The 16,730-nt window shown below is 37.4% G+C and overlaps 1 protein-coding gene across 1 annotated transcript in view; it reads left to right on the top strand.

Moving 5' to 3' along the window:
- The window catches only part of tyro3 (TYRO3 protein tyrosine kinase), a 30,763-nt gene extending 14,165 nt beyond the window's left edge, over positions 1–16,598 (top strand). Inside the window, exons 7-19 of the mRNA XM_065253690.2 lie at positions 488–668; positions 4,765–4,907; positions 7,373–7,511; positions 7,695–7,821; positions 7,944–8,038; positions 8,200–8,295; positions 9,022–9,102; positions 9,213–9,305; positions 10,110–10,231; positions 10,477–10,586; positions 10,699–10,858; positions 11,972–12,108; positions 12,268–16,598. Of these exons, the coding sequence (XP_065109762.1) occupies positions 488–668; positions 4,765–4,907; positions 7,373–7,511; positions 7,695–7,821; positions 7,944–8,038; positions 8,200–8,295; positions 9,022–9,102; positions 9,213–9,305; positions 10,110–10,231; positions 10,477–10,586; positions 10,699–10,858; positions 11,972–12,108; positions 12,268–12,685 (1,902 nt within the window). The 3' untranslated portion in view covers positions 12,686–16,598. The remainder of the gene's footprint in view (positions 1–487; positions 669–4,764; positions 4,908–7,372; positions 7,512–7,694; positions 7,822–7,943; positions 8,039–8,199; positions 8,296–9,021; positions 9,103–9,212; positions 9,306–10,109; positions 10,232–10,476; positions 10,587–10,698; positions 10,859–11,971; positions 12,109–12,267) is intronic.
- The last annotated feature ends 132 nt before the right edge of the window (positions 16,599–16,730 follow it).

The raw sequence follows: 16,730 nt of genomic DNA, 5'->3' as shown, positions 1-16,730 counted from the left end.
CCATCCAAAGCGCTTTACAAGTTGCCTCACATTCACTCACTCATTCATACACCGACGACGGTGTGACAATTTGTTATTATCGGCCGATACCGATTATTGCCTGATATATCGGTGCACCCAAAAGGGGCTCTATGGGACTTTTATATGGTTCCATATGCTTATATATGTTTCCGCTTAAAGTAGTCCATACAACATAATCCAAGTCTTCTAAAGTTATATGGTAGATTTGTCAGATTAAGCAGGTAATCATTGATAGCTCAAACCTGCCTTGAATAAGTTTGTTGTATTTGTATCTACTTGAATGAGATTTGAGAAATACAGGGAATAAAAATTTACTCTTTAGTTAAAAATAAAATAATTTATTCGATTAATCTGTTTCTCATTGTATTCATTCAGAAGATTTGAAATAATTCACACATGCCTTCAATGCTAAATTTAAATCCACATACATAAAAATAAGAATGATCTGTCTCTAATCCATCTCTAGATGTCCTGGGGACCTGGAAGAAAGGTGAAACTTCCTGATGTAAATGTGCCAGTTCCTCCCTACCAGCACATGTTTGATTCACTCCGCAGTCATTCAAACTACAGCGTGAGAATTCGCTGTGATAATGAAGTTGGGTCATCCCCTTTCTCATCCTGGGTGGGCTTTTATACTCCAGAGGCAGGTATGTACAACATTAGATAAGAAGATAATGATGTCATGTATCGTGTTTCTTTCTAGATTGGGTTGAGTCATGTAAATATAAATGGCTTTTACTTTCAAATGGCATTGGTAAGCAAGTCTAGCAAGGCAAAAACCAATCAATATTCTGTATGATACCAATGTTTTTGGAAGAAAAGGTCACTGAGCTGTGGGGAGCAGATGCTTGGCATGGTCTTTTATGCTGTCTTGGCTATTAATTGCATTTCTACATTTACAAATGCATTTGGCAGACACTTGTCACAGACACAGTTTGTGTCTGTATATTAAAAGTGTAAGGTACACGGGCTGAAAGAGAGGAAGGAAGGAAGTAAATTGTGTTTGTAGAACTCATCTCAAAGAAAGCTTTTGCTTTTTTTAAAGTATCACCTCTAAATGATTGTGTCTGAATCAAGAAAGTCTATTTAAAGCTGCCGATTTAATTTCAACTTTGGTAGGCCAACTACTCCATTAGCAAAGTTGTGAAAAGGACAAATGATCAACATTTCTAACATTCCATTGAGAGAAAAATCGTTAGCTATTCTGACCACAGCTATTCTGTGGGTTGGATGTAAACAAACAGCCCAGAGAGCTGGATCTGGCCAGCTGCCTGGGGCGAGGGGGCTGGAGAAGGAGGAGCTGGCTGGGGGTTTAAGGGATTTCTGAAGTCGACCCTATTTGCATATTTGTAAAGTGGTCGCACTGGCCCCAGTCCAGTAGATTCCAGGCTGAGCAGTACAATGTGCTATTGTGTGTGTCCCCAATCCATATGAATGCTGTGCTGGGTATACAGAGTCAAACATTCTGCCATCCACTGGCAAACGCTGACATTGCAACCAGTTTAAAATGTATTTGATTATACTAGCACTTAAAGGTAGCCTGACGTTGTCATACTCAAAATTCTAGTCAAATTCTAATCCATTGGACTGTGATTATGGGGCGTGTTTCAACCAAACCAGGACAAAAAATGCCTATGCATTCAATTGGATAGACCTACAACCAATCAGAGCAACCGAGTGTGTGACTATGTTGAAATGGCGTCTGTCTTTTTGCAGCCTGACCTAAACTGCTAGTTATTTCGCTACAATGACACCAACATTATGATTGTACGAAGTCTTGACTCTTGAGTTAGCGAAAGTACATTGTCACCTACTGATTACAACATTTCATTCATATCACGACATTGTGAGGTATTTACTAAGTCATACAGTCAGCCTATCTTTTACCATTTGTAAGTTAGATTAACCTTATCCACGGGCTTCCGAAAAGGAGCTGGCAACGACCGCTAGTTATATCCACACTGAGTTGCATGTGCATGCTGAGCCAGCTGATAAATTAAACTTTTGCTGAATCCCATAGGAGGGACTGCAAAAACATCTTTCCGATCAACAAATGCCTTATTGCGTTTCTCTGTTCCTCCTTTAAAATCAATGCGCTGTCGATATCTTCTAGAACAGACTCGATGGCAGAATCTTCACATTAACGGATTCAACACAAGCGCTCTTTGGTGACGTGGTTGATTAGGTTACTGTTGATCATCTGTCAATCACCGTATAAAGCCCTCCCTGAAAATTTGATTGGTTCGAGCATAGTTGCGCCACAACGGAGCGACACCAGACCGAACTTCCCAACCTGAAATGTTGTGGGCAGGGCTAAGTTCGACTGGCACCCAGGCTAACTTAAAGGAATAGTTCAGCCAAACATGGCAATTCTCTCAGTTCAGTCACACCCATGCCAGTTCTGAATGCAAGGCAAGGCAAGTTTATTTGTATTACACATTCGTACACAGAGGTCATTCACAGTGCTTTACATAGAAATGAGAAAACAACATATAAGAGAGAAAAAAAGTAAAATTAAGAGACACGATAAAATCACAATAAAAACAAAGATACATGAGAATTTTAAATAACAATTAAAGAAAATAAATGTGATTTTAATAAAAACAGTTTAGAATATGTTAAAAACAATAAAACAGGAGTAAAAGTACCTAATAAAGTAGCCGTATTTAAGCTTGTTCAGCTTCCTAAAGAAATGAGGCGGCCCTAACTGGGTCATGAGTCACAGGCGGTATGTAAAACTGCATCAAATGTCTGTTTTGTTGGAAATTGGCGTGGAAGTGCATATAATGTAAACAACACGAATCATAAGTTTTCCAGAGGTAGTGGAATAATGTTTTGTGTGTGTGACTCGCTCCGCCCACAGTACGCCTCCAGGAGCTCAGGCTTAATCGGAAAGAATCCGTACAGCTGATTTTATACTACTTTTATAAATCTGATAAAACTAAAGATATGAAGAATGTAATTTTACTCTATAGGTACTCAAGATTAACATGAGATAAGCAGAAACAGTGTGTGTTATATGTGCTTTAATATAAAATACTATAGGATAAACTGAAGAGAGGCAATCCTATTCATCTGGGATGAGGGTGAATAAGTATTATATATGAAGAGTTTGGTTCCAAAACGCAATAAATCCATTTTGACTAATTTCGGTAAAAACGTGTTTTCTATACCAAGAGGAAAACCACTATTTTCTGTTACAAACTTTCACATAGCATCTTTAGGTTAAACATAAGTTCTAATCCATAATTTTTTCTAAGATTAGTTTTAAAAAACTGATTATTTTTTTCCACAAAATGCCATAAATCCATGACAAATTTTTTTTCAAAATGCTATAAATCTATTGAATCAATATGTAAATGTGCATTCATCTTTGCCATGTTGTATTCATTTAGTAGACTAGTTGTATACACAGATTAAAAAGGATGTCGTCGCTGAATTTTTTGACAGCGATTAGCTGTAAAGTCCTGCTTGATTTTCGTTGGCTTCGAGTAAAATAATAGAACGTTTTTCATAAGATCCCCTGGGGTCAAGCGTGACAGAAGCTTGATGCTGTCGGGAGAACAAGCAACAGCCGGCATTTTTCTGTCTCCCGACGTAAATTATTTGATTTTGATGGCTTACGTTTCTTCCCTGCCACAGAAAACCGCCACAGGTTTATCAATGCCATCAAAGTATTATTTTGTTTTTGTTTGTGTGGTGATCATGAAGTACAAAGTAGATGAGGAAAACTAGGATTCTGGATGTATTCAACACGCCGCCATTGTTCTTTACAATGCATGGAATGGTGTGCTGTGATTGGTTAAGTGGATTTATTGCATTCTGCTGAGAAGGATGAGTGGCGTTTATCGTGTTTTGTTAAAAAAAGGGAGCAATGACAGAATAACACGGCAAATATGGGATTTTGCATAAAATAAAGAATTTACTTTTTAACTCTTTCCCCGCCATTGACGAGATATCTCGTCAATTAAGAGAAAACGCTTCCCCGCCAATGACGAGATTTTCCGTCTTTCCGCAATACCGCTATTATCCACCAGGTGGCGCCCTTCCGCAACTTTTTAAAACCGGAAGTATTGCCCTATGGCAAGCTGCTGCATGTCTGTGTCTGTTTTAAAGATCGCTCTGAATGGGATCTCTATGAAAAGTCCGTCACAAATATGGAATTATTTTTGCTTTTTGCTCAAAATATGGTGTTTTTGCAGAAACCTACCCATATTCAAAAGCTGATTGCAAAAGAACCACTAAAGGTAGGATGAAACGGTTTTTTTTGTTTGAAAGCAGAGGGTCTGTTCTTTCATTTGGTATATTGTATGTTTATTTATTTAAAGAAGAAAATTTTCTGGAAGGCATTAAACTTTGGTGAAAATCATGAAAAACGCTGGCGCTGGCTGGCAACTTTTTTTAAAAACGCTGGCGGTGAAAGAGTTAATACTGACCTGATACAATACTGATTTTGCCGAAGACTAATTCTTTTTAAAATGGCGTTTATCGCGTTTTGGAACCAAACACACTTCATTTGTATATGTGTATGGGAAAATGTTCATGCTTGAGTTGAACTATTCCTTTACAGTTAGTTTGCGCTCTACTAAGCTGGTGAAGATAAAACTAACCTCTCAAACTACTTATCAGCTGCGACTTCATTTATTGTTGCCCAGAGGCTCTTAACCTGATATTGTTTACTGTGGAGCAGCAGTTGACCCTCCACATGCTCATTTTTATTGTTTATATCTTTTTTTCATACAGCACCATTAGTTGCTCCAAAGAACTTGACCTTTGAACTCACAGAGCAGCAGCTGACTCTGTCCTGGGCGGCACTGGATGAGGTGGAGCTACGAGGAAGATTACTAGAATATAAAGTACAATGGTGCCAGGGAGGAGAGAGCCAGGTAACCACAGCATATGACACATATAAGTAAACACTATTGTATGTTGTTTATAATGATAATGATTTGTAGGATATTATTTTGGATTATAACTACATAGTGTTTTTTATTTTCTAGATCAATGTCAAAAATCTATTTATACACATATATGTGTCTTATGCTGTAATCAGGTTACAGTTAATGATTTTTCGATGAATCACTGTACTGACATTTCAGTGTAATGACACCAAAAAGGCACTTGTGTAAATCTTGGATTGTATGACTTCATCAAATTGTCATGTGCACATTTTTATACAGAGCTGTTACGTTGTAAATCCAGTCAATCAAGGTTGAACTTTCTGGAAATGTAGTTATAATGACTCGGTACGTGTAGCATTTTGCAATGACTCAGATGAACAGATTATCATAGACGTGAAATAATTCACTCAGAAGTGAAGAGTGTCATCAGTTACTCATCCTCATGTCTTTCCAAACCCATGCATTTTTTTCTTTAGTTAAAAATTAGGAGAAATTTCGGATTTGACTTTTACCTGAGCATGTAGATATAGTGGTTTTTTTAGTGTTCGTTCTGTATATTTATTGAGTCTGCTTTATTACCATTTTTAATTTAACAATTTAACCACAAGGGGCAGCTGTTTAATATGTATTTGCGTTTGAATAGAGCTGCGTTACCGCTTTTGGATTTTTTTTTAATAAAACAACGCCACTCTGTCGTCTTTTCTTTGTTGGATAAATCTAATTAATAAAATCAAAATGGACGAATTTAAGTCCCACCCTACCTTTTTTCATTTCAGAAGCCGTTTCACTCGGATAAACGTCACCACAGGGAAAATAAGACAATCGCTACTTCCGTTTCATGGCGACTTTAAATGTTTTTATTATGTACTTTTTAATTTGCAACAGTAGCTGCGTTTCAATTACCCTTCAAATTGCGACAAAAGTGAATTAAAAATGCGCCCAATGAAAACATAAACATATATCGAAAAGAAGTGTTTATGCTCAAGTAATTTGGTTTTTCAGGCAATTCGACAAAACGAATATAGCGCAAAACTGCAATGGAAACATTTAGTTTTTTTGGCATTTACAGGTCACCTGATGTGCGTAAAAGTCACATGATCATTCTTAAATACGCGTGGTATGTTTGGTTAAAAGACAAGACAGAGAAGGTGTGTTCGATTTTATGTGGCGTCACAACAGCCTACAAGCACATGACATCAAAATACTACGAGAACGATTCGGAAGTCTGTATGCTTTAGAGTCGCTCTCGTGGTATTTTGATGTCGTCCGCATGTCGGTCTACGCTGTGTCGTATGAAGTCAAACACATCCGTGTAGATTGTTTTTGGAATGACTTATTGCGCGACAACAAAATTATGTTTTATTTTCGCATAACATTGGACGATGAAAATGCTGTCATTGCGCAATAATTTTCTGTCGACATTTACAATATAACGCTAAAGTTTTGCACAAATCTTTAATAGAAACCCACCTAATATCTGCAATTCGCTTGTAGAGTAAATTGAGGATGTCCTTGAGATGTCCTGTCGATTTTTCGATTAATCTTTTTTTTTTTAAACGTGATCGATTTCTTTCATATTTATTTCCGCAAACATTGAACGTAAGATTAACGTTAATCTAATTACTAGTCGTCTTCACTAGATGTCACCATTAAGTTAGATGTATGGAAGCATTTTAGATTTCACAAGCAAGACGACGACGATAGTGTTGTGGCTTTTAATTTACTTTTATTAATTACCCACTTGTAAACTGCTGTTCTTTTTTATCAATACAGTATTAAATCTATATTCATTGAGTTGAATCAAGAATAAAAAAAATGGAACCGAGAACAGGAATCGAAAATTTAATCGATTTGATAGCTTGTGAATCTAAATCGAAACGATCTGTAACATCTGAATTGATACCCAGCCCTACTCTTAGCTATGATATTTTATATGATTATTTTATCACTAGAGTGCTTGATTTTGATTGGTCAGTCGTTGCATTATGCAGTCAGATAGTTGATAGGTCCCAGTCTAGAAAGGGATGCGCGATAATTTTCATGCGATATCATGCGGCGCATCTCATCAGTAAAGCCGGTTCCTTGATTAGTAGTAAATCACCATCACCTGCTTTCAGATGGAGCACCATTTATTCCACAAAGCTGTAGTTCACTGACAAGCTGGGCCATATCGCATGCATATCGCAGGCATGCGTTCATTATACTGTAGTTACTGCGAAATTGCCCCAATTGTCAGTGAACTCCAGCTTTGTGTTGTAAATAATGCTCCATCTGAAAGCAGGTGATGGCGATTTACTTCTAATCATGGAACCGGCTTCACTTACAAGATGCTCAGTGACAATCACATGCAAATTATCATGCATCCCTAAGTCAACAACTGTTATCAAAGACTTTGCAAAAGCACATACATAGTGAAGCTCTGTTTTGACTCTCATTCCCTGCATTTACAGGATTCCTTACTGTTTAAGGAAAACTACGCTCGCCTCTCAGGTGCCGGGCGATTCTTTAACTCCACCTTTCGGGTTTCTGCATGCACCACAGCAGGATGTGGCCCATGGAGTAAGCCAATTCTCGTGATGCCTGCATCAGGTCTGTCCGCTTTCATTGTCTTCCTGCTTTTTAGAGCAGTTTTGTAACAGCATTTGACATAATAATACGATAGACTGGGAGGACAATGTGTTTTTGTTATCCAGGAATGGAGTTGTTTGAAACATGCTGTATAAACTCAAGGTCCTTTTGAGTTAATGTAGCATTAATGTTGGTGTCTTTCAGCTATGCAAGCTCAGACTCAGAGGGGCCACATTTGGGTCGGGCTGCTTTTTGGCTTTCTTGTTGCCACCATGGTGGGCCTCCTGTTGACTGTTCTTGTACGCAACAGAAGGAAAGAGACCCAGTTTGGGTATGTTTTTACAGAATGGCACACATGCATAAGCCAAAGATTTAATGTTATGTTTATTTAAGCTGCACTTCCAAATTTCCTTTGCAAAATGTAGACAATTTTTGTCTTTGGTTTGTTTTTAGGTCTGCATTCACAAGTCCAGGGATAGATGTCCAAGTGTCCTTTACAGCTGCCAGGTCCTTCAACAGGCAGTTCCATGAACTCCCAGAATACACTTGTAAGTGTGCATGATAGGCAATACGCTAGCACTATAAGTGATGTGCTACATGTCCAGTCCTACTTTTGTAGGGCCAATATCCAGTCTTGTGGCCCAGCAGGAACGGATAGGACACCCCAGATTTGGAAGAAATAATGAATTTGGGCTCTGTTTCCCTCTAGTGGACAGTCTAGGAATAAACAGTGACTTAAAGGCTAAGCTACAGGATGTTCTCATATCTGAAAGGCTCTTAACTCTGGGACGCATGCTTGGCAAAGGTGGGTAAATTCAGATTCATTTTTAGGGTGTTTTCAGAGCTTTTGTTTCAGAACCTGGTGCATTTTCTCCCTTATTTTGTTTAGTTCAGGCATATGTGAACATGGCAATCGTGCTCAGATCCGCACCAAAACAGCCGCTCCAAGACCGCCTAAACGAGATGGTCTTGGCTCGATTGCAAAGAACTCTGGAGCGGTTCAGTGTCAATGCTGACATACAACTTTGGGCAGAATCACGGAAAATAAATAGTTGCACTCTTGACCAATTAAAGGAGAGTTTACTGGTTTATTTGAAAATATTGCTTAGCGTATGCAAACCGAAACCAACATGAAATTGCAACATCGCCATTAAACCCCCAGTTTCGGAACAAAACAATCGATCAAGATGTCTGAAAACACTGTTGTTGTTATAAAGTTAAAGGCGGAGTGCATGATCTCTGAAAGCCAATGTTGATATTTGAAATCACCTAAACAAACACACCCCTACCCCAATAAAATCTGGACCTTTTTTTGATAGACCAACCCTACACCTACGCAACCAAGGCAACGATGTTGGTTAGTAGACACGCCCTCTTTTTGCTGATTAGCTACAAGTGTGTTTGGTACTTGGCCCGACTTCCTTTTCCAAAAATTTTCAAAAATCATGCACCCCGCCTTTAATGTTAGATAACATAACATTTATATTTATAAAAAAAAATATATTGATAGCACATGGGTTTGATTTTCTAGGTGAGTTTGGTTCAGTGAGAGAAGCGGTTCTGAAAACAGAGAATAACTCTGGACAGAAGGTGGCTGTAAAGGTCCTCAAAAGTAAGTAAACATGGAAAGAGCTTCTGTATGAGCGGTGAAATGTCTATGCACCATACATATTGGTGTGGTTGTTGCTGTGCATTAATGCATTTTTCTCTTTGTTCTGACAGCTGATATTACCTCATCCAGTGACATTGAACAGTGTCTGAAAGAGGCGGCATATATGAAGGATTTTCACCATCCCAATGTTATTCAGCTCATTGGTTAGTGGATAAACTTTTTGCTTTACTCACTGGGTCTTTACTTTAATTAGGGCTGCAATGTGTGATTGATGCATATGTTCAGTTCTCTGATTTGTCATCCTGCCCGGCGTTCTTCTTCAAACTATTTGCAGTTTAAATGGTGTTTATCATAAAACTATTATCAGTGTGTAAATGTAGTGATTTATGCTTAAAGTCCCACTGTGGGGAAAATCTGTTTTTTGTTGTTTATATGTTTATATGTGATGTTTTTAATATGCTTAAAGGCGGAGTCCATGATGTTTGAAAACCAATGTTGATATTTGAAATCACCTAAACAAACACGCCCCTACCCCAATAGAATCTGGACCTTCTGTTGATAGACCCGCCCCACACATACGCAACCCGGCATTTAATTTGATTTGATTGGCTATAAGTGTGTTTTGGTAGTCGGCCCGTCTCCTTTTCCAAAGCGTTTTTCAAACATCGTGGACTCCGCCTTTAAAGACAAGCCAATAGGGTGCATCCCTTTGTGCCCCCAAAGCAAAATTATTACATAAAACAATCTCAAACTTAGATTTTTAATTAAACAAAACATATTAAATTATACAATATAGTGCGGTTGGTTAAAAGCCTTTTTTTTCTGAGGTTTAATTACACAGAATTTATGATAAATTAAAATGTCATAAAACATCTTGCATCCCCCACAGTTTGAGGACAACTGCTTTATGGCATGTTCAAAAAGGACTACAATATAAGACCAATATATAATATTACTCATGCTAGATGCACTAGAGATGAGATGTTTTTATAAATTCACTCCTGCAGGTGTAAGTCTGCACAGAAGAGCTCAGCAGCTGCTGCCTGTTCCCATGGTGATCTTACCCTTCATGAAACATGGAGATCTCCACACTTATCTTCTTATGTCTCGCCTCGGAGATGAACCATTTGTATGTTTATCCCTTTAACCTCTTGACACATTTATGTTAAGTAATGCTAAGTAGCTTTGGATAAATGATTTTTTTAAAGTAGACATTTTAACACGTACATGCATGTACAAAGATTTGTTTGTTGCTTCTTTATCATGAATATGTGCATTTTAAACATTAACCACCTAAAAATATTACATGTTATACTTTATCAATGTCTTTTGTGGTCATTTGTCATGTTCTGATGTTGGCTCTTGTTTCTGCAGACTACCTCTTTGCAAATTCTTATTCAGTTCATGCTGGACATCGCTCGAGGGATGGAGTATCTCAGCAGCAAAAACATCATCCACCGGGATTTGGCCGCTCGCAACTGCATGTGAGTTTTTCCCGTTTTGTGTGCGTGTAACAGAAAGCTGCGACTAATGTTTAAAAGACAATCATTATCTTGTAGTGTTAATGTTTTTCTTCATATGCATCTTTAATTTTAGGTTGAATGAAAACATGACTGTGTGTGTAGCGGATTTTGGTCTCTCAAAGAAAATCTACAGTGGTGACTACTACAGGCAAGGGTCTGTCTCAAAGTTGCCCGTCAAATGGATTGCTTTGGAAAGTTTAGCAGACAACGTCTACACAACGCAGAGCGACGTGGTATGAAAACATACCATTTTTCTTTTCGTTCCTTTGCAAACTTTACAGACAGTAATTTAAAAACTTGAAGACTTGCTACTTAAAGGGATATTTCACCCAAACATTTAATTTATGTCATTTACTCACTCTCAGGTTGTTACAAACTGTATACATTTATTTGTTTTGATAAACACAAAAGAAGATATTTTGAGGAATGTTTGTAAACCAAACCGATCAGAGGCCCCATTCACTTCCATAGTATTGTTTTTTTCTACTATGGAAGTCAAATGGGCCTCTGAAATATCTTCCTTTGTGTTCATCAAAACAAATAAATTCATACAGGTTTATAACAACATCAGAGAGTAAATTATGACAGAATTTTCATTTTAGGGTTAAACATCCATTTAAGCTTTTTTCATATTAAATGCACTGTAAAAATATGCAGCATTTTTGTCAAATCATTGTCAAACATATTTTTATGTTACTTTAAAGGGAAAAGACCACCATTTTTCAATATTTTACTATGTTCTTACCTCAACTTAGATGAATGAATACATACCCATCTTTTTTCAATGCGTGCCTTTATCTTTGTACAGTGCTTGGTGAATGTGTTAGCATTTAGCCTAGCCCCATTCATTCCTATGGCTCCAAACAAAAGTTTTATTTTGTGCCACCATACTTACTCGTGTAACTACTCATGTAACAGTCTTTAAATAGGGAAAACATGGAAGTGTTTGGTGGCTTCCAAATTCATCCCTGTTTGGAGCCATAGAAATGAATGTGGCTAGGCCCTGTACAAAGATTAAAAGTGCTCGGTTAAAAGTTGAGGTAAGAACATAGTAAAATAATGAAAAAACTGTGGTGTTTTCCTTTAACTTAAAAAATTAAGTCAAACAATTTCAACTGGATTTTATAAGTTATGTCAACTTTTCACAAGCAAAAACTTAAATAGTAGGTTGAATTGACTTGCAAAACCAAGTTGTTTTAAGCAGCATTTTTGTAACAGTGTGCATTTATGTCATTTCAGAGATCAAACATTTTTGGACTATTAATTATCTAAACCGTTAACTAGATATGTTTAGTTTCTGTAAGTCTAGCTGTTACTGAGCCTGGTATTGATGTTTTTTTTATTAGTGGGCATTTGGTGTGACCATGTGGGAGATCATGACAAGAGGACAGACACCTTATCCAGGAGTGGAGAACTCAGAAATCTATGAGTATCTTATCAAAGGAGAAAGACTCAAACAGCCTCCGGACTGTCCTGTTGACATGTATGTTATAGTTATCACAGTATATAAAGTTAATAAAATACATCATTTGTAATTTGTATATGTACGTACACACAACATAGAGTGCATATTGCCACATATACAAAACAAAATTGTTTATTGTGCTAATGCCACAGTGATTTCCATCTTTTTTACCTTCAGTTATGAGATGATGCACAGCTGTTGGTCTCCTGTTCCAAAGTGCCGTCCCAGTTTTCAAAGCCTGATAGATCAGCTGGAGGTCCAGTGGGCAAAGCTGAATCCGGCTCCTGCGAAAGAAGCAATGTTGTATGTGAACCTGAATGAGGAGGATGAAGAACAGGCCTGTGGGACGGAGGTCAATCCAGGGACTCATAGTAGCAGAGAGGAGCCCTATTGGGCAGTGCCCTGGCAGTGTGCAGGTATGGAGGAAGACGAAAAGAACTGGCTAATGGTGTCATCAGGGGCCGCACTTGCTATTGGTGGAGACTATCGGTACATCATCGGTCCACGCGGCACTGATGACGAGACCAGACACTCTGACTATGGCCAATCGGAGGAGGTCCGAGACGAGGAAGAGGATGTCATCATAAACGTGTGATTTGTAGTATTTTATTCCCTGTGCGTGAGTACTTTGGGGAGGCAAGTGGAGAAGGTTTTCGCATAAATGAGTTTTTAAAAAATACTAAGCATTCCTAAGACGTCGCACTGGAGAAATGCCAGGTATAATGCTAAGAACTTTCTCCATGCTAACTCTAGAGGCATTAAGTGCCTTGTGTACAATCAGCTGCTAACACTTTTCCGTTAAATGATTTGTTAGGACAATTGATATTCACTTACTGATCATGACTTGCAGCGATGATGGTGTTTCTCCAAATGAAATGTTTAGCGTAAAATCTATGATTTATGTTATTGTACAGTACATTCTTGTAAAAATAAGTGTTGTGTGTGCTGGTACCCTATCAGCGTTGTTTGTTTGTTATGTACTTGTGAATTTTCAGTTGCTTCCTGGGGTTCACAGATTTGGTGCTTTTATTAGAATTGTTTAAAAAAATAATAAATTCTGGAATTTATAACACAATGGGGCGGTTTCCCAGACAGGGTTTAGGATTAGTCCCAGATTAAAATGCATGTTTGAGCTTTCTTAATTGTAAACAGCTTGCACTGACATATCGTGCAATATATTAGTGCCATTGTATTGTCTCAAGATGCACACCAGTAATGTTTTTTTGTAAAAACTACTTAAATGCAGTGCTCGAATTGAATCAAGTCTTATGGGGGGTCCCCACCATGACATAGCAGCAAACCCAAAATGGCAACACATTAGTATATGATTTATGTAATAATTCCCAAAATATTTTTGTATAGAGGCTGGAAACTAATTTATTAATAATTTCAAAATATAAAGTTTGACTAGATAGGACGTTAATGTGACCTATAAGTGGTGTTTAAATTGAGTGCAGGATAGCCTACATTAAGTGGGGCAAGTTGCTTTCTTTATTAGTCACTTAGTAAACTATTCATTTAACCATTTTACTCATCTGCTTCATTCAGTAAAAAAGCTGTTCAAATTATTTGAACTGACACCAGTTTATGAGGCAAGTGATAATAAATTAATTACTAAGGTAACACTGAGGCTTCCCTTCACACTGCAAAAAATGACTCTATTATCTAGTATTTTTGTCTTGTTTTCAGTAGAAATATCTAAAAATTCTTAAATTAAGATGCTTTTTCTTGACGAGCAAAATGACCTTAGTGAATAAGTCTAGTTTTAAGACAAATAATATACAATTTAAGTGAAATTGTCCTTAAAACAAGCAAAATTATCTGCCAATGGGGTGAGAAAAAAAATGGTGAAATAAGATTTCTTTTTTCTTAAACACTTAATTCAAGTAATTTTTCTCACCCCATTGGCAGAAATGTTTTGCTTGTTTTAAGCAAAAATTCACTTAAATTGTATATTTTTTGTCTAAAACTAGTATTATTTTCTTAGGTCATTTTGCTCATCAAGAAAATACATCTTGATTTAAGATTAAATACTAAGTAAGAAAGTCATTTTTTGCAGTGCATACATAGAGATCATTATTAATGAATGTTTTTGGTCACAATGTAATTACTTTTGTGGCCATGACTTAGGGACCCCCCTTAGTATAATTTTAACTTCTTATTGGAGGTCCCAATAAGAAAGTCCCCCCCCCTCAATTCGAGCATTGCTTAAATGGCCTTATATAATTAGCCCTCGTCCTGGCTTAATCTAAACCTTGTCTGAATGAGTGAAAGGGATAGTTCACAGTTTTCTTACCCTTAAGTTGTTTCAAAGCTGTGTCCAAATACCCACACTTGCAGTCTTGGCCACTCGAGAGCGCGTAAGGGACAAAGACTGTCCATGTCTTAAAACTGACAAAGTGCAGTGCCCTTAAACCACACTACGTTTCAAAGTGGTATTCAAGGCTAAGCGTTTTCCGGGACTACTGAATAAACAATAAACTTTAATAAAGCTGCATGCACAAAATGAGTTTTTTTTACAGGTGAAAAGAATTCTGCATCTGAAAGTTTCAGATAAGTGAAGATAATAACCTTAAAAAGGGATAACCAAACCGTTAGTGGACCCCATTTACTACTATGGAAGTAAATGGGGTCCACGAACGGTTTGATTACAAACATTTCTCAAAATATCCTTTGTGTTCATCAAAACAAAAAATAGCCTAAATAAAAACGAAAAAGTTTTGGTGCAAATTGCTGCCACTTCCTGGATTGACATTTTTACACTTATGTCAAGTATGTCTCGTTGGGTAAATAATTCTACATGCACGCTTGGGATCTTCACGCCCACTAGAGCACTTGGGCCAAACACAGGAAATACGTCATGTAAAGTAGTCAAGTGGAAAGACCGCAGGTGTGGGTATTTGGCCGCAGCCTAATGGTGCGTTCCAGGCAGGTTTTTAAACCCGTGAGTTACGACTTCAAAACCACGACTCACGACCCTATGCGTTCCAGGCAGCCTGTAACTCGTGTTTTTACAACCTTCTACCGGTGAAAGTCCACTGGAACGGCAGTCAAACCCGTGACTTCCCACCCGTGAACTCGTACTAGATCGATGTACTCCCAGTTCAAAGTCGTGAGTCGTGGTTTTGAAGTCGTGAGTTACGGGTTACAGGTTGCCTGGAACGCAGCATAAAACTGCATAAATTTCTGTGTTTTGCTGAACACAAAGATATTTTGAAAAAAGGTAATAACTAAACACATTTGGGGCACCATTCACTTTTATATTATTCTTCTTTTCTATTATGGAAGTCATTGGTGCCCCAGATCTGCTTGGTTACAAACATTCTTCAAAGTATCTTTTTTATTCAGCAGAACAAAGACACAACAACTGAATGTCTGAAACAACTTTAGTATGAGTAAATTATAAGGTTTTTTTCAGTGAACTATCTATTTAAGCTCAGTCAAACTGTCTCTGTTGTGCTTGGTTAACCTTTAAAGCAAACTCTCATTGGAGCATTCTGAGAATGGGATACCAAGGGACTTAAATTTCATTTTTGTTTATGCCATGTGAAATCACCAAGCTTCTTTTTGACTGTAGTTTTTGTTATGCATTGCAGAGCTAAAACTCAAAGGTGGCTTTAGATGTAAAAAATGATCAAATTTGTTGTGAATAGATCTTAAGTGTTATTAACTATTACACAGAAGCCTGTTTGCATTATCTAACAATGAAGGTGATGTGAAATACCAGCCCATGAAGATGTCATTTGCATTCCACTTCTTTTAAAATAAAGTAGTAGAGATACTTTTTATAGCTATATAGACATGTTAACCTGAAAATGTATATGTTAAATATGGCAGGAATATTGCACAGAATAAGTAAGTTGTTTGGTTTTTACAACTGTGAACTTTTACTTGTAGAATACGTTGCTGTTTATTTACAAAACTGCAAATAAAACATTAATAAATCCCATAATAATCTGAATGTAATTTTATTGGGATTGTCTTCATAGGACCAAATAAACATCAAGCAAATGGCTTTGTGTAATGAATGACACGTTAAAGCAGCAATTCAAGTAATAAACTAAAATTAAATCCAAAATTGTCTCGCATGTATTATTAAAAAACGAACTTGGTACCCGTATTATGCTTCCTTTACCTCTACAACCCATTGAACTCTACTGTTGTCTCTAGGCAAGCAATACAAGAGTCAAAAACTACAATATGCATTCAATCAAACGGTAATAAAACCATTTATGCCCATTTTTTTTTACCTAACCACCAAACCTCTTCCTTCTCAAGCCTAACACACGTTTCATCTTCACATGCTTTAACGCCATTACACTGAAAAGACGAGTGTAGCAGCCTCTTAAACAAAACTCCGTTTATCTTGAAATCCATATATATTCGTGAACCCCCAAGAGATTAATATTTAGCGCGTTTTGTGTCCAATTGCTTTGAATATTTGGTTAAATTGCGTACTTTTTGTCTAAACTATTCGTCAAAAGAATCCAATCGACCCAAGGCGAACCATGACGTAAACAAAGGCGTTAAGTAAACGCATGCGCAGTACAAGCAACGAGGCTCAATAGTCAGAGGCCGCGCTTGCGCACCGGAGTCACACGAGGAAGACCGTGAGCTGCGACGTCATGACGCCACAGCAC

This window comes from Paramisgurnus dabryanus, chromosome 17, assembly GCF_030506205.2.
Source record: "Paramisgurnus dabryanus chromosome 17, PD_genome_1.1, whole genome shotgun sequence".
Taxonomy (NCBI): Eukaryota; Metazoa; Chordata; class Actinopteri; order Cypriniformes; family Cobitidae; genus Paramisgurnus; species Paramisgurnus dabryanus.
Note: the sequence above shows the minus strand (reverse complement) of the source record. Positions and strands in the feature narration are given on the sequence as shown.